Source organism: Ochotona curzoniae, unplaced genomic scaffold (assembly GCF_017591425.1).
Source record: "Ochotona curzoniae isolate NIBS_2020 unplaced genomic scaffold, NIBS_Ocur_1.0 contig_430, whole genome shotgun sequence".
In the NCBI taxonomy this organism is placed as follows: Eukaryota; Metazoa; Chordata; class Mammalia; order Lagomorpha; family Ochotonidae; genus Ochotona; species Ochotona curzoniae.
In genome coordinates this window covers 311,158-328,301 of record NW_024466219.1, presented here as the reverse complement: position 1 = coordinate 328,301, position 17,144 = coordinate 311,158, and the positions used below count along the sequence as shown (strand labels likewise).

Genomic DNA, 17,144 nt, shown 5'->3' with positions numbered 1-17,144 from the left:
CAGGGGTAGCAGGGCAGGGGAGGAGGTAGGGAGGATGCAGCATTCCCGGGCAGCAGAAACAGAATGGATGGAATATACAGAGAACAAGAGGAGAGGAACGAAACAAAACAGACAGGAGAAGAACAGTAAACCTGTTAATCAAGGCAGGTTTGACACGGCCCGTCCTGGTGTGGTTTATAGCACGCCCCCACAGACCTGGGAACAGGTGGAGGCCTCACCTCTACTCCACTCTCCTTGACTGGCATTGCCCCGACACCCCCACACCCTCCCTTTCCTAGGGCTGTGGGTGAACAGTATAAACCGGATAGACAGCACTTCCCGTGGTTAGGCCCTGCCTGGCTCTTGGTGGAGTGCTGTGTATCCCCGGCACGGGTGTGTACGGCAGGAGGCAGTGGCTCCCAGTGGGAGTGGTGGACTGAGGGTGTCCATCGGGGTCGGCCGTGGCTCCCACCTGTGCTGCGGGTGAGAGCTCCTCCTTCCCCAAAGGCCCCGGGCCGACGCATGCCGGGCGGGGAAGATGGCCAGGGCGGGGGCAGGAGAGCCGGCATGCCATGCTGCCCCAGTGCCCTCATGCGGCTGCAGCTCCACCGGGTGAGTTTAAAGAGTCTCAGCAGCGGCCCCCAGCAAGGCTCTGAGAGCCACTGGCAGGCAGAGAGGTCCCAGAGTGGGCCCCATGTGTCCTAAACGGCATCCTTAGTTCCATGACCGACACTGTGGCATAACCCCCAGGCCCACATGGTTGTAGGGGTCGTCCCAGGCCCTACACTCCCCGAATCTTCCTCTCAAACTGCCATCCCCCTGCTCTAGTTCCTTCCTCTCTCAACCTCCCACTGGTGTCCCACAGCTCTCACAGTCACTTCTGGCCAAACAGGGAGGGACAGCAAGGGTGGACAGAAGGACAGACTAGTTGCACCTGCTGTAGGAGGCAGTGCGGTACCCATCAGTCAACATGGGCTTCCCCAGCTCCGTGAGGGAAGAGAAACCCACCTTCACTTCAAGTCCTTGTCACCCCTTTTCTGCCCCATCACCTGGGCCACTCTTCCTAGCTTAGCTGCTGGTTCGGGGAGAGTTGGGGCCTCTTTAAACTCAAAGGAAAGTGGCATGAGGGTCTCCTCATGTACGCAGGGCAGTGAGCAGGACAGGAGGGGGGTGGTGGCCGGGGACTAGGAGCAAACCTTGCAGGCCACCCTGTAGGGGCAGTTCTCTCCCAGGCCCAGAGGAGGCGAGATCGCCCGCACTAATTTGTACATATCCTTATACGGGAGCCTGCCGCTGCAAAGGAAGCACAGTGGGTTAATGCGGCACTCAGAGACAGCACCACCGCCAGGACGGCCCGGCAGAACCAGGAGGGAGAGGCCGAGCTGCTGTCTCACCAGAACACACTGCCCGAAACTTCTTTGAGGCAAGCTGAGCCCAGCCAAGGTCTGAGGGCTCAGACCAGTGTCTCTGGCTGCCCCAGCAAGTCGCAAAGCCTCTGATCACCAGCTAAAGCTGCCAGGAGTCTCCCCAGATACAGGCTAGCAGCTCGGACTCGCACGTTTGGGCAGCTTCTGCTGACCACAAGACACAAACCTCTCGGGAGGCTGGTGAGCAGTGAGCAAGGGCTCGGCTGGAGCCCTGCTGCTGCAGCCCCTGGTGAGACCAGTGTTCAGAGAACAGCCCCGTGGGAGTCACAAACACACCCTGACTCCATTCCCCCAACCCCAGACTCAGCCTGGATCCACACAAACCTGATAGAAGTGACAGGTAATCAAGGACTTGCGTCGGAACTCCAATGCCTTCCCTGTAGGTGACAGCCCAAGATCCACATGGAAGTGCAAGCCTGTGGTCTCTGTGCCTTTGTGGGGTTGATGGCCCACTCCTTGGCCTGGGTCTCCCCATCGCAGTGCCTCAGTGGCTCAAGAGTCGGGGGAGGCAATCTGACTGGGGAGCATTCTGCCTGAATCCCTTCTTGGAGATGCTGCTCCTGGACAAGGTCCCTCACTCTGTGATGGGCAGCAGAAGTTCCTCACACATTCTGCCCTTCTTGCCTCTGGGTCGGGCTTCAGGGGGCTGTTTTAGCTACTGGGAGGAGGGATACCTGGAGCCCAATAAGTAGCACCCAGGGAGCTGGAGTTCTTAGAGTCAGGAGCACCCGAGGGGGCTGGGGGACGGTGAGTCCCAACCGGCAGGGTCTTCTCCCTTGGGTTAGGGATTAGCCAGTCCTTGGGCCCTAATGGCTTGGCCAGCCATAGCCACAACTCTGTTGGCCCTTCCACATTGTGCTGCTGTGTAGTCAGTGAAAGCAGCAGTCACATGGACCTTGGAGTCTCTGCCTTCCTTCCATAACAGGGAGGGCTGCAAGGCCCTTGCTTAGTTGTGGCCAGGGCAGGGCCTGGGGGCATGGGGCCCTATGCAGCTCAAGTCCCAGGCTCCACATGAGATAATGTTGGGGAGCCTGGGGGAGCAGCAGTGGTGGCCCCCATCCTGTGAGGAGCGGCACTTTCTGTGGTCTTTTCTGAGGGGATCAGAAGGGATCGGTTGGTGAGTTAAGACTCCAGAGCTACACAAGCCCCTAGGGATAAAGCATCAGTGGAGCCCTTACCCCAGGGCCTCACCCCTTCCTCGCTGCAGACAATGCACACACATCACTGCTGCTGGACTCCTAAGCTGACACCCCTGACTACAGTCTCTAGGGTGAACCACTGGGCAGACTGTAAAGGGGTCCCTCATGTCCTCAGGGAAAGGACATCACTCAAGTGCTGTGACAAACCTTGGAGGTCTACCCAGACATCCTCATGGGGGGACAGGAGCAGAACCACCAGGACATCAAGGCCCAAACCCTTGTCAGCCCCACTCAGTGGAGTCCTCCAGCAGGAATGGGGTCATGGGGCATAGTCCCAGACCAAGGCATTGCAATGGGACTGGCAGAGGAAGGAAGGAGATGGGGTGGCAGACCTCCAGCGTTTGCAGCTCCCATCCAGTCACCCTGTTCCTGAACCTTCAAGTCCCAGAGGGGACCTGAGGTTGACGTACCATGCAGCCCGGTCATACTCGGCCCACACGCGCACAAACTCGTCCAAGTGGTGTGGCCCCAGGATGGAGGAGTCCCGGGTCAGGTACTCAAAGTTGTCCATGATGACAGCCACAAACAGGTTGAGCATCTGGGTGTGAGAGCAGATAGCAGTGTTAGGTCCAAAGACCCTGGGTTCCAGGCAGGCCAGGGAGGCCAGGGTCCCCACTGGGCAGGGACCAGTGTTCATCCCATGTGGCAGGTGTGTAGCATTCTTCCAGGCTCTGTCCAGTCAGGATGACCCGAAGTTAACCATTCCCTCATGAAACAGCGTTCACAGTTTGTTATTCCTGAGACAGCTGTTACCCACACCTCTGGTCTGCATAACTCAGGGTCTACGCGTGTGGACCAGAGGACTTGCTGCGTGTCAGGCATCCAGGAACCACCAAGCAGCTGACTTAGGACCAAGCAAGTGCTGGGCAGCAAAGGGCAGCCGGGGGAAAGGGCACAGCAACCCCCTGCCTTGCCCCCCAAGCGCCCATGTTTCTGATTTCCCAATTAGATATTCCTCTTCAATGAAGCTGCAGGAGACGAAACCAGGAGCCTGTGCCCTCAGTCTATCCATCCTGCTTCTCCAGTGAGCACCCACGGTTGGCAGTGCCTCCACTGACCAGGCCTGGGTCTTGCTCAGGGTTAGCCTCTTTTCTGCAGCTCAATATAAGCATGAAGACATGCACGAACTAAGCTTTCTCCAATCAGTGGTGTCTTGCATTTCCTACCAGTGGTGCCACACTTGCAAACAGGACACAATAAAGCCTTTCATGTATGGCAAAGAGGTAGCTTCTGTCCATTCACTCTTGCCTGGTTTGACAGAAATTATAGGGGCCAGAGTCATCTTGCCTAGAGCTAATGCAGCAGCCATGGGGGTCAGCGCAGTCTCTAGCTACCTGTACCCTGAGAGCTGGGCAGGTGGGATGTTTCAGCCCCTGGGACTGCCCTGAAGAGATCCCATCTTCAACACTGTTGCAGCCACAACACTGGCCACTGGTTAGCTGTGGCCACTGTGCACAGCCATGGGCACTCGTGCTGAGGCTTAGGGCCACAAGTACGCCTCCCTGCTTATTCTGGCTGGTGTTTGGAGGAAAATAGGGGATGCAGTGTCCACGCAGGCTTTCTCTGAAGGCAGCACTGGAGAAGGCACCCTGAGGCAGGCCCAGCACTGCCCAGCTGAGCAGCCATACAGGCATGTGGCTCACTCGGGCTCTTGCCTCACATTCCTTATGTGGTTCAGAAGCTTCAAAAGAAAGGGTGTTCTCAGTCCAGTTCCTGAGATGCCCATGGCTCGAGGAAGCCTGTTCCCAGGGTTGCCCAGTGCCAGGTCCCAGGATCCCCTCATAGAGCTGCACTGCACTCCCACCTAATGAGGCTCACCCCAGAAGCAATGGCCTGCACATGCTCAGAAGAGACTCTGGCTCACACTGGAGGAAGCCTCTGATATGGCTGATTTAGGGCAGCCACATTCACAGCGAACACTGCATCACTCACCAGAAAGGAGCAGAAGAAGATGAAGGAGACGAAGTAGACGTAGGCAAGGTCAGTTCCACAGCGCTCGCTCTCCTGCTGGCCAGCAGGTGCTGTAGTGTCAGGCTCACAGCCCTTCTCGCCCAAGCATGACAGCATGATCTCCTGCCAGGCCTCGCCCGTGGCACTCCTGCACCCGGAGGCCTAGGGGTTAGCATCAGTAGCAGGCCTGCAAGTCCCTGTCCACCCTTTCTGCCCCTCCCTAGAGCAGCCCCCTTCCCCAAATGCTAAGCAAACTGTGTCTCTCCTGGGTTCTGGCCAGCAGAGGGGACATGAACAACCTGTCATCCAGGGTCTTATTTAGCACTAGGAGGAAGTATAACTTGAAGGAAACTGCCTGTGCTTGCCCACCTGCTGCCCATCCCAGGACACGCTAAAGCTGAATGTGCAAACAGTACACTGAGTCAGGGGAATTCATGGGTTTCTTATGTCACTGCTGCTGAATGGTATGGCCAAGTGTCACCTCCTGTCCCCCACACAAGACTTAGGCTAAAGAAATGTGCAGAAGAACAAGGCAGGGCCGGCCTCCTTCAGGATGGCTTTCACTCACAATAGCCGCACAGTCATCCAAGTCACTCAGCCATTCCACCAATCACACAGCCATCCCATGAGTCACACAGCCATCCCACCAGTCACACAGCCATCCCATGAGTCACAGCCATCCCACCAGTCACACACCCTTCCCACCAATCACATAGCCATCGCACCAGTCACACAGCCATCCCACCAATCACACAGCCATCCCACCAGTCACATGGCCATCCCATGAGTCACAGCCATCCCATGAGTCACACAGCCTTCCCACATCACACAGCCATCCTACCAGTTACACAGCCATCCCACCAATCACACAGCCATCCCACCAATCACATAGCCATCCCACCAATCATATAGCCATCGTGCCAGTTACACAGCCATCCCACCAGTCACACACCCTTCCCACCAATCACATAGCCATCGCACCAGTCACACAGCCATCCCACCAGTCACACAGCCATGCCACCAGTCACACGGCCATCCCTTGAGTCACAGCCATCTCATTAGTCACACAGCCTTCCCACCAAATCACACAGCCATCCTACCAGTTACACAGCCATCCCACCAGTCACACAGCCATCCCACCAATCACATAGCCATCGCACCAGTCACACAGCCATCCCACCAGTCACACAGCCATCCCACTAGTCACACGACCATCCCTTGAGTCACAGCCATCTCATTAGTCACAAAGCCTTCCCATGAGTCACAGCCATCCCATGAGTCACACACCCTTCCCACTAATCACACAGCCATCCCACCAGTCACTCAGCCATTGTACTAGTCACACAGCCATCCCATGAGTCACACAACCATGCCAACAGTCACACAGCTACCCCATGAGTCATACAACCATCCCACGAGTCACAGCCATCCCACCAATCACAGTCATCCCACAAACCACACAACCTTCCCAACAGTTACACAGCCATTGCACTAGTGACACAGCCATCCTGAATCACACAACCATCTCGTGAGTTACACAGCCATTTCACAAGCCACATAGCCATCCCTTGAGTCATACAACCATGCCATCAGTCACACAGTCATCCTACAAGTCATACACCCTTCCCACCAGTCACACAGCCACTGCACTAGTCACTCAGCCATCGTACAGTCACACAACCATGCCATCAGTCACACAGCCATCCCACAAGTCACACAGCCATCCCACGAGTCACACAGCCATCCCACGACCACATTGCTGTCCCACGAGTTACACAGCTATCCTACCCATGCACACAGCTGTTTCATGACAAATACCTGAAGAGCAGCATGAGAGACCCAAAAAAACTGCGGAAGTTGTTATGCCGGTTGATGTGGCTCTCTTCATCTAGCTTAATGTTTCCAAAGACCTTGGGGAGAAAACCAGAGAGAAAGTGCATCACCAAGCAGGGTGGGGGCAGGACTACCTCTTGGATTGCTTATGCTACACACACAGGAGTGGGGGCACAACTCCAGACCAGGACACAGTACCTATCCCCTTCACTCCAGAAGGCACACAGCCATCATGACCTCAGCTGCAGGGCCTCCTGGGTCTTGGTGTCTGCATGGGACCTGCACCCAATCACTTTCATTCCTACAGAGCTCATCTCTGCAAACTAGAGTGGACTAGGGCTGTCTACTCAGGCTGCTGAGGCATGCTGTAGGGAAAGGTTTCTTGTGCTGTCTTTGGAGCTGATGACAAGAGGACCCATCTGCAGAGGGTTAATGGGTAGCGTGAGCAGGCATGGCCCATGAGCCACCCAGGCTGAGATAACCAATTCTGCCTCCACCTGGCAGTCACAACCACACACATTCTTGGGGGTACTTCAGAGAGACCAAGGAAAGCAAGATTCAGCTTATTTTGGTGAAAAAAAAAAAGCCCATACAAGACATATTTCAGGGACTTGTTGAAAAACTTCTTACATTAGGGAGTTCAAAGCATTTTTAAGTGAACATTATGTTGGAACTCCATTCTCTATGAACCATTTGAAACACTTGTACACCCTTTGAAAGACTGATATTTCACATCCAAATGACTTATGTATTAGGTCAAACAGAGTCCAGGCCAACAGGATGCTCCAAGTTGGGAAACATGGATATTCAAAGGGAAGAGGACTGGACAGAGGGGACAGACAAGCAGATGCCCCAAGTGATGCCACTGAGGGAGTGGCACATGGTACCTCAGACACCTCATCCTGTAAGCACATCTGCCCTGATACTGCACTCACAGAGTTTCTCCTCTAGGACAGGGGGGAATCCCCACCATTCATCATCTTTTGGGATTTGCTAACGCATCCTCCCCTCCATCATGAACTAGCCACAGGTCATGTACAATATCCAGAGCCCAGGGCAAAAGTTAGAGTCTTTTTTAAGGAAATGTTCCCATTTTGGGAAGGGGGCTTTCATGGAATTTTGCCTTCCCTGTGATCTCAGGCCTACACTGTGCCAAAGACAGAGAGGCCATCAGGGACAAAGCCAAAGTCTGGCTGGCTGGAGAACAGCACCTGCCTGCAAACAGTCCATGCTGGATGAGGAGCTGAGCTCAGAGAGACTGGGTGGCTGGAGTGCTGCACATCTTGTCCATGGTTGGGCCAGGTGGGATGCCCCCGAGACCATGAGCCATGGTCCTTTCACACCTTTGCTAACATCTCCAAGAGCCTGCAGAAGCTCCAAGGAACCATTCATGGGTATTTGAGCCAAAGTTTTGCCCTGCTCTCCCATCTCTGTGCCTAAGAGCAATGTGGTTAGCAGCAGGTTGGGCACAGTTGGCTGACCACAGGTCCTATATCTGCAGGATAGAACGCTGGCCTTATTCAGGAGGAAGTGAAGGGAAAACGAATGCCTGGCCTCGCACGGAAGGGTCAGGACGGATGTGGGTCTGTGTCGGGCTGCCTGTGAGACACCATGTCAGGGACTTGGCTGAGCAGCGCAGTGCAGACAGTAAGTCCTCCACTTGCTGAAAATAGAGAACTGTGCAAGTGGCTACATCTCACCTGCCCCTTAGGGACAAGACTGACCAAGCAAGTTTGATGTGGCTGCTGACCATCTCTGCTCTGACCTTGCCCAGCCTCGATCCTTCCACCTACACAGCCATACACATGTGCACATGTGTCACAGTGTCTGCACTGAGGCACCCCAGCACAGCGATACATTACCATGTGCATAGTGGCTGGAACTGCAGATTGTGCTGTTCTAGTTTATTCCAAAGGAAAAAAGAACCTCACTGACCAGGCCTTTGAGACATTTTATTGGTCGGAAGTCACCAGCAGCAATTCTGTGACCTATGCTGCAGGCATCACCAGAACCTACCAGAACATCTCCGGGAAGGAGCATACACCACTGCTCAGCCATGTCTCCCTCTCCTGTGTAGTGTTTTTGGAGAATAAAATCCTCTCGTAAATGGGGTCACACAAAGAAATAATGAGAATAAGAACTTGAGGCGAGAAAGGAGCAGGGAGAGGAGGCTTTCAGAGATGCAGGGGCCAAGCTGACCCCTTGGAAGGGCAATCAGGAGTGCCATGGCTGCCAGCCTGTCTGACTGTGGGGGCAGAGTAACCCATGCTCCATGAGCTCTATCACATGTGAGAAGAGCAGGTAGTCTGCCAGTCAGTCATGGGCCTTCACAAGCTGTGACAGGCTGTTTACTCAGGCCTTCAGGTGACTGTATAGATGTACAGGGTGGTGACCTGGAAACTCGTGTCGTGCCAGCATAAGTGAGGCTCTTGAGCCTTCCTGGGGTGGGGGCAGTGGCCTGGGCCTATGAGGTGTTCACAGCAGGGCCCACAGCCCATCTGAACATAACCCAAACCCATTGGGCGTCATCCCACACAGGAGGGACAGTCACTCAATCCTCTGTGAGGCCACATACAGCCAGCAGTGGCCTTGAGAAATGGACACCACTGCCTCCCCAGGGGTAACCCTGTGCTAAGACTAAGCCATGCCATCTGCTATAGACTATTCTGCACCACCTGCCTGTCAGCCGTGTGGTCCAGGCATATGGACACAGACTGGCTCTGGGCTGCATGCCTGGGCAGGTCTAGCAGGCACCCATGCCCTGAGTGGCCAGCAGAAAGCCGATGTGCCTTCACCCCTAAACCCTGGCAGCGACACAGCTTGAGCAGCAGATATCAGCTCACCTGCATCCCGATGATGGCGTAAATGAAGAAAAGCATGGCGATCAGCAGGCAGACATAAGGCAGAGCCTGAGAAGGAGCAGAGTGACAGCATCAGGGGTGGGCTCAGTAGCTCACGCATGCTGACCACATGGAGCCCTGCCCGAGGCCAGCAGACAGAGCATGAAACTCTCCCGGTGGCGACAACACCTCACACACATCCTAGTCTCATACTCATGTGGGCCATGACCCACGCTGAGGCCCATGCACAGAAGGGCAGCCCAGTCTCCACAGAGATCTGGGAGGACCTTCTAGGGTGGACTCATCCGGAGCCTGGAGGGCATGATGTGGACAGCAATGAATATAGCAGCACCTGGCCTGGCTCCCGGACCCTGCATCACCCGTTACTGTTCCCCAACTATGGGGAGCCCACAGGCACAGCCTGGGAACTTGTCCTCAGTCCTGGGAGGCTCCCATCTTCTGCTAACACCTCTTCCTTGGAGACAGAGCCTGCTCAAGTCATGCAGGCAGATGCCCCCAGGCCTGCCCAGTATCTGCCAGGGAGCCCTGTCTGAGGCCATGAGCCGTATTCTTGCTTGCATCCTCACTGTTCCTTTGGGGTGGGGACATTTCAGTGTAGGTGTGGCAAGGGAATATGGAAGATAGAAGCTGCCATGATGGGTTTGTGACTGGGCTCTCTTGGTGCTGGCTGGCAAGCCCATCTTGGCCCCCAGCAAGCCGTACTGTGAGGTCCCACCACTGTGTGTGTGCACAGCACAGGAGTCCAGGCACAGGCGTGGGGCAGAGCTCAGCACCAAAGCCACTGAAGGAAGACCCTGCCCCAGGGGCTGTGGACAACTTGCACCACTGAGAGCTGCAGAGGACCAACCTCACCTGGAGACATGCTGATTCCAAACCCTGAGAAGAGAGAGGGCCCTGGGGAAGGGTGAGCATAGATGTGGGTGTCTGGGTAGCAGACAGACTACTCCCTACTCTGTCAGCTTATTCTTCCTTCTGATTTCCAAAGGCTCTAATCCAAACTCATCTCTCCTCACTCCAGGGAGAAAAGTGAGGGTCCAACGTGCTCTCTCTGAACACAAAACACAGGACAGGAGGGAGAATTTCCCTGAGAGGCCCAGAGTGGAGACATGGTTGAAGGTCAGGGCTAGGTGGGGGTCTTGCCAGAGGCTGTGCCATCTGCATTCTGGCCCTCACTCCTCAAGGCCTCCTAGGAAGAAGTCCCCTTCTGGGCTGTGCCCTACACAGCTATGGAAGAAGGAAAAAAAAAAAAAGAGTATCAACCTGCAGCCCTGTGGGAGCCACGTGTGATGCCCTTCCCTGCCTGCAAGACCACCTGGCTCTATCAGGCCTGGCACCAGTGACAACCTGTCAGGACACATCTCTCAGGGCGCTGTCCTCAGGAAGGCAGGCTGGATGCCTCCATCTGCATACATGCCACAGGAAGGACAGTATGTGAATCACTTGGCCACAGCTCTGTCCTATGCACAAGGCAAGGACAGTGAGAGCAGCTGCTTCACAGCTGGTTGGGCCAGAGAAAGGCTGCACCTGGCAGGCATTGGTGCGCCATCCAAGCACAATGGGAATGCCAAAGCTGCAGCTCTCACCTTGAAGGACTGCACAAAGGTCCACAGCAGGATGCGAATGGTGTAGCCCTGGCGCAGCAGCTTGATGAGGCGGGCAGCCCGGAAGAGCTTCAGGAAGCTCATGTTGAAGCCTGTGGTGTTCACCAGCTAAGGTAGAAAGGAGACAGTGGTGACACAAGGCTCCACTAGGGATGCTCTAAGCCCTGGATCAGCAAGCAGGCTCTGAGGGAGGCTGACTCCAGGCTGTCTGCTGAATTCCTCTCAGCTTCCTAAAGGTACCGTCTCGGCTGAACCCATGACTGCCTCCCGAGCCCTCCTTGACTCCTCCAGAGCAAGGACCTGTGTGCTTGGCCCAAAACAATCCCTCAGCCTCCTACCAAGTGTCTGATGTCTGCACCCAAAAGCAGATCCAGCACTGCTGCTGCACATAGTGACACTCAGCAGTCCAAGAGAGGTAACGGGGAGATAATCCTGCAGACAGCCGTAAGGGCTGTGGCACTGTGCCCTCAGAGCTGAAATCAGATTTGACAGAACCTATGGGGATGGCTGTGCCCTTGCTGCACCTGCCCACAGCTCTAGCCATGGCATCCAGGGTCTCCTGGCTGAGGTGGACATGGCCAACAGTGCTCCCAAGCTCAGGGGTGCAGAGGCCAAGCATGCAGGGCCAAGCCCCGAGTCAGGGTCCTGAAGCCCCTCACCTTGCTGTCAGCCAGGATGATCTCAGTGATGCTGCCAATGACAGTGATGAAGTCGAAGATGTTCCAGGTGTCACGGAAATAGTTCTGCCAGGTGGGTCCAAACACAGCACACCAGGAGAGAGAGGGAGAACATTCTTCATCACGTGACTGTCACATGGACTTGGAACATGTTAATCCACGTACCTTCTAGCATCACTTCACTTCCTCTGCTCACTCCAATTCTTTCTGTTCAGAATGCCATTGTCTGCCATTAATCTGGAAGTTTGCACTTCCTACAGCTGACAGACCTTGTGTTGGAAAATCTCCCCATGTAAGAAGAGCTATTTTATCCTTTGAAAATTGTTTATTCATGCTGAGGCCACTTCATTGAAGCCTGAGGGTCACATAACACAGTCGGCACTTCCAAGTCTAAATCTTGGTGTGTCTGGGCAGAGTCTGTGCCCACAGGCCATTCCCATCATCACCCACACACTTCATGTCTACATCTCGGTGTGTCTGGAGAAAGTCTATGCCCACAGGCTACTCCCACCATCACACAACTTCCATGTGACCTACATTGTGCCAAGTAGCCCTATAAACACACAGTTCTCAATTGAATCATCAATGAAAGTCACTACAGCCTATATGGATGCGTCATGAACCTCCCTCAAGTCCAATGGCCCTCCTCACACCAGCTTTTGGCTCCTGACAACAATGGGAAGAAATCCTCACACCAGCTTTTGGCTCCTGACAACAATGGGAAGAACAGGCTCCACCTGCCATGAGGTGACACAGTCAAGTACATGGAAGTAGGACCAAAGTGACTCACAGATAGGATGGGGAGTCCACCAGCTGGATCACACTCCCCATGCGAGGAGAGGAGAGTGGAGAGCCCAGGGTGGCCTCCTGGGCTCAGTGGACAGAGACTTCAGACTATGCTCTTTAAGTTTCCCCAAGAGGCAGTGTCTGCTGTGGCAGATGCTGCTTGAACTACCCCCCTTTCCCCATTCTGGGGCACGTGGCTACAGACCCTTGGTACTTTGCACCTAGGCAGAAGCTGAAGGTGTTCAGAGTTAGGAGACCTGCGTTGAGCTCTGCACTCCTGGCTTCAGCCTGCCCAGCTCTTGCTGTTGCGAGTATTCTGCTAACATATTTGCTAGCAGTAACTCTGACCCTTTCTACCTCTTACATAATTGAACAACAAAACAAAATAACAATGAGACTCATGACACCTGGTTTCTAGGAATTCATATACCGTCCCTCTCAGAGCTGGATGGAGGTGGCCTCACCCAGCCTCTCACGGTTACCATGAAGTATGGACATGATGCTAGACTTAGCTTCTGCTCAGTTTTCTCACTCATGGGTCCAAAATGAGGTTGTGACTCACCCATGTTTCTAAAGTACTAAGGATATGAACAGCAGTAGGGACAGATATCGCAGAGCCAGCACAGGACAAGAACCTGGGGCAGACCTGCGAGCAAGTATCCCCAGGGGTAAGGCACCTGATACACACAACCCAACTGGATACACGATAAGGTTTTGACAGTGAGGCAGCACTGCTTCCCTCATTGCTGTGATGAGAAGATGGGGGTCATGTGGTCTAATCATAAAGCCATGTGATGCATGGGCATATGGTGAAATTGTGGCACACGGCTTCCCACCTTTGCCCTCTGTCAGGGAAATCATTCCCTCCCTGAAACAACCATAGCGAGACTCAATTTCTCCTTCTTAACCTGGAGTGAAGGTGCCAATTCTTGGCTCTTAAGTCCAGATTTCCATGAACTGAGCCTGGGGGATGGGAAGTAGTGTACTGGAGGAGCCACCGTCACTCTTAGTTCCACCTTCCACAGCTTCAGTTATCCATGTTCAGTAGCAGTTGAGAAGTACTACACAGAAAATTGCAGACATACACAACTCATGTAGATTTCACCATCTAAGCAGCATCATGACTCTTCCTTTGCCCTTACCCAGCCCCCAGATAGTATTAATCCCCCAGCCAGGGGATTAATACTGTGTTTGCTATCTATGTGTGCAGTCACTATGTAAGCAGACCAGCTGCCATGGAATCACATTGCTGGAGTCCATGTGACCCTCATACTACTTGGCTATGGCCCCCAAGTGCAAGAGTAGCCTCGCTGGCAACTCGGGCGCCAGAGAAACCCAGATGTGACTCCTTTAAACAGAAAGACAAAATTTTGCACTTGCTAGAAAAGCATGGTATAGTCCTGTATAACATATGTTGTTCCAGTCAGGATAAGCCACATACTCAGTCACATGCACCATACAGTATACCACTCAGTGACAAGTGACATGCTCACTCACATGCTTCACACAGTGTTCAAGTCAGCCATGGGCCTCACATTGATCACATTCCACACGGTGTACCAGTCAGCCACAGGCCTCACATCAGTCACACGCTCCACATGGTGTTACAGTTGGCAACAGACCCTCCATGCAGTCCCATAAAATTCTATGGCCATATTAGTCCATGTGAGTGCACTCCAGTGTGCTTACACAACAAGAAAACACCAACCCTCATGTTGCACAGACCAAACATAATAGTGTCAGCACTGTCCATTGTCTCAGACACCACCAGTTCATGTGGCCCTCACATGTGGTGCATTATCACATAAATCCAGTTACTGTGTTCTGTGAAGTCAAAAGATGTCAGGATTAGAATTCTGACTCTGCTTTGTGCTTGGTGCAAGCTACTCAAATTTTCTCATCTCTGATTTACCCATATGAGAATACAGTGATGCCTATTTAAATATACTTGTCATGTAGACAATGCGGGCATTGAAGACTCACTGCTCGGGTGTGTGACTTCCTTCCCTCCTACCATACCCTCTCATTCCCACCTGTTCTCCACTCCCACTCCTTTCACCATGTGACTTTCACAAAGCTACACAACTTTTCTGTTCAGTTTCTTCCTTTACAACAGTAATACTGATGGCATAACACCATGTCTGCTTCATAGTCATGGAGAAGAGCCAGTGGAATTGTGCATCCTGCAAACTTAGTGCATTCCTATAATACCTCATGAGAAATGTGTACCACCAAGAAACTACACACAGGTTCTAAGGCTTTAATTGCACCAAAATAAATAGGTCCATTGTACCAGCAGCTTTCTGAAGTAACTCACACAAAGGCAGATTCACCAGGACTAAAGCTGCCTCTAGACCTCGAATGGGGACTTGTAGGGTGGGAGCAGAATGCTTCAGGCAAGCCGTGTTCAGCCCAAGTAAGCTATGCACAGCCAAGGCAGAGGCCATGTGTCACAGACATCAGAAATGTCGACCTCAGCCAGATTTCACTGAAGGCAAACTGCTCAGTTTCTTTGCTCATTTGTTTCCACAAGTCTCCACACACCCAAAATGGAGCCAGGAACAGAACATGGCCACATTTGGGGAATTCCTTCAGCTTCACATCCCAGCTATGCAGTGAGTAGCAACCCTCACAGCCGTTGTTCATAGGAATCAAACCTGCCTGAGTCCCTGTTCCGGCTAAACCCAGATAGAGCTGTTTCACAAGAGCAGCAAAAGCTTCCATGCTCTGGATCTGAGGGCAGCCCTGCCCCTGGGCAGAGTGGAGCAGTGTCAGATGGGCTCACACACTCTGCCAAGTGGAAGGCCTCAGAGGGATAGGTGAAGGGTCTGGGTTTTCCTGACACTTGGAACATCAGAAAAAGCATCAGCCAAACGAGTTTGATGAACAGCTGAGAGGTGAGAGGAGGGTTCACACCAGACTTATATCTAGCCCCCATCCCCCACAACCTAACTGAAGGATCTCCCTGCCATATACCCTCAAAGGTCATGGTCCTTATGCACACAGGCAGAATGAACCATTTTCACTATCAGAATTCGCTCTTTGTGACCCCTTTGCCAGTAATTAGCACCCAAACACTGGCTCTTTCCTTCTTTGTCCAGGATTCTGAAGTAAACTGCATGTCCAGCAGTATCCATGCCAACCCCCAACTACTCACAGAATCCAGCAGAAGGGACTGGTGGATGTACCAGTGGGAAGCCAGGGGATGTGGCCCAGCCCGTGTCATCTCAGTGGCTGTCCACTGAGCAGCAGCATGAGCTGCAGTCAGAGCTGGGGCCACTTCCAGAGTAGCATGACCCATTCCAGACAAGGGAGAGGCTCAGCCACTTACCAAGAAGCCAAAAGCAATGACCTTCAGAATGCACTCCAGGGAGAACACCATGGTGAAGGCGATGTTCAGGTACTTGAGGGCTAGCTCATAGGTGCAGGGGGCAGAGTAGTACTGCCAGGGAGAGAAGAGAGCAAGTTAGAGCCACAGGGGCTGCAGGTGGACCACCCCAGCCTGCCTGCAGGCCATGTTGTTACCAGGTGTGGGAAGAGACAGCTAAACAAGAAAACACACCCAGACTGCCTAGACCCTGGCAGAACAGTCTGGGGTGGGGGCAAGGTAGAGGCACTTCCTTGGGAGGGAGCTCTTCTGCACTCAGGCTTCAGCTGGCATTCTCCATTGTTGGAAGTAGATCCCACCACCTCCACTCTTCCACACCCTGTGCACCCAGTGAACCACAGTTCCCAGAGTCTGGATAACCAAACAAGATCAAAGTACAAAGATGTCATGAGGCAAAAGCAGTGAGAGGCAGCAGACCACCCACTGAGGCATTCGGAGAAGTGGGATAGGGTGGGCAGTATGTGTGCAGAGGCCAGGGTCATGGCTCACCTTCATCATCAGCACGACAGTGTTCAAGGCGATCATTGCCATGATGGTATACTCAAAGGATGGGGACACCACAAAGTGCCACACACGGTACTGGAAGGTGTGCCTGTTCTGTGGCATGTAGCGGGTGAGAGGCTTGGCGCTGATTGCAAAGTCGATGCATGCTCTCTGTAGGCAAGTTGCGGGGTTAGTCTACAGTGGGTTCTCTGGGAGTGGCTGGAAGGGACTGGTGTGTCAAAGGGCAGGGCTGCACAGGCAAGAGCTGAAGTGGCCACAGGAGCTACCCCTGGAGTGAGACTTCATAGCACTGAGGAAGCTGCTCCACCCAGCAAAGGCTGACATTTGGAGTGGAAGCCTTCCCTGGCCTGGAAGTCCAGTCTGCCTGCCTGGAGACCTGCATGGCATTCTGCTATCTTCCTTGCAGCTCTCAGCAGTTCCTAGCTCAGCTCCATATCACAGAGACCCCACCAGAGGCCAGAATTGTGCTGGCTGCCAGAGAAGCAGCTCTATGACTCACTCCCGGACATCCCGCACATGCCGCACAGGACCCCCTCTTCACATTACTATGGGGGTGCACTTGTCCTTCCACTGCCTCCCAGCCAGTTGTCTGTACCTCACACCAGTCCACCCAAGAGACAAGTGCTCAGGGCCTGAAACAGACTTCTTTGTCTTTTCTCCATGGTTCTGCCCCCTCTGGCCCCCACCCCACCCACCCAGTCTGCACAGGCACCTCATTCTTTTCCAAGCTGCACTCCTCCATCATCTTGTCCCCTTGCTCCTGGAATGTGATGATGATGAGAGCCACAAAGATGTTAACAAAAAAGAATGGGAAGACTACGAAGTACACCACGTAGAAAATGGACATCTCCATGCGGTTGCTGCGGCTTGGGCCTCGGTCTTCCTCAGTCACATCCACAGAATGCTGTAGAACCCTGAGGGACAGAGCAGGGCAAGGCT

At 53.7% G+C, this 17,144-nt stretch overlaps 1 protein-coding gene across 3 annotated transcripts in view; it reads right to left on the bottom strand.

The window, feature by feature from the left end:
• The window catches only part of CACNA1E (calcium voltage-gated channel subunit alpha1 E), a 167,676-nt gene that overhangs the window by 8,956 nt on the left and 141,576 nt on the right, over window positions 1-17,144 (bottom strand). For all 3 annotated transcript variants that reach the window (XM_040985335.1, XM_040985336.1, XM_040985338.1), the window contains 9 exons: window positions 16,918-17,119; window positions 16,191-16,355; window positions 15,645-15,755; window positions 11,510-11,593; window positions 10,833-10,958; window positions 9,232-9,297; window positions 6,374-6,465; window positions 4,538-4,703; window positions 3,016-3,143 (listed from right to left, as the gene is read on the bottom strand). In XM_040985335.1, the coding sequence (XP_040841269.1) occupies window positions 3,016-3,143; window positions 4,538-4,703; window positions 6,374-6,465; window positions 9,232-9,297; window positions 10,833-10,958; window positions 11,510-11,593; window positions 15,645-15,755; window positions 16,191-16,355; window positions 16,918-17,119 (1,140 nt within the window). The remainder of the gene's footprint in view (window positions 1-3,015; window positions 3,144-4,537; window positions 4,704-6,373; window positions 6,466-9,231; window positions 9,298-10,832; window positions 10,959-11,509; window positions 11,594-15,644; window positions 15,756-16,190; window positions 16,356-16,917; window positions 17,120-17,144) is intronic.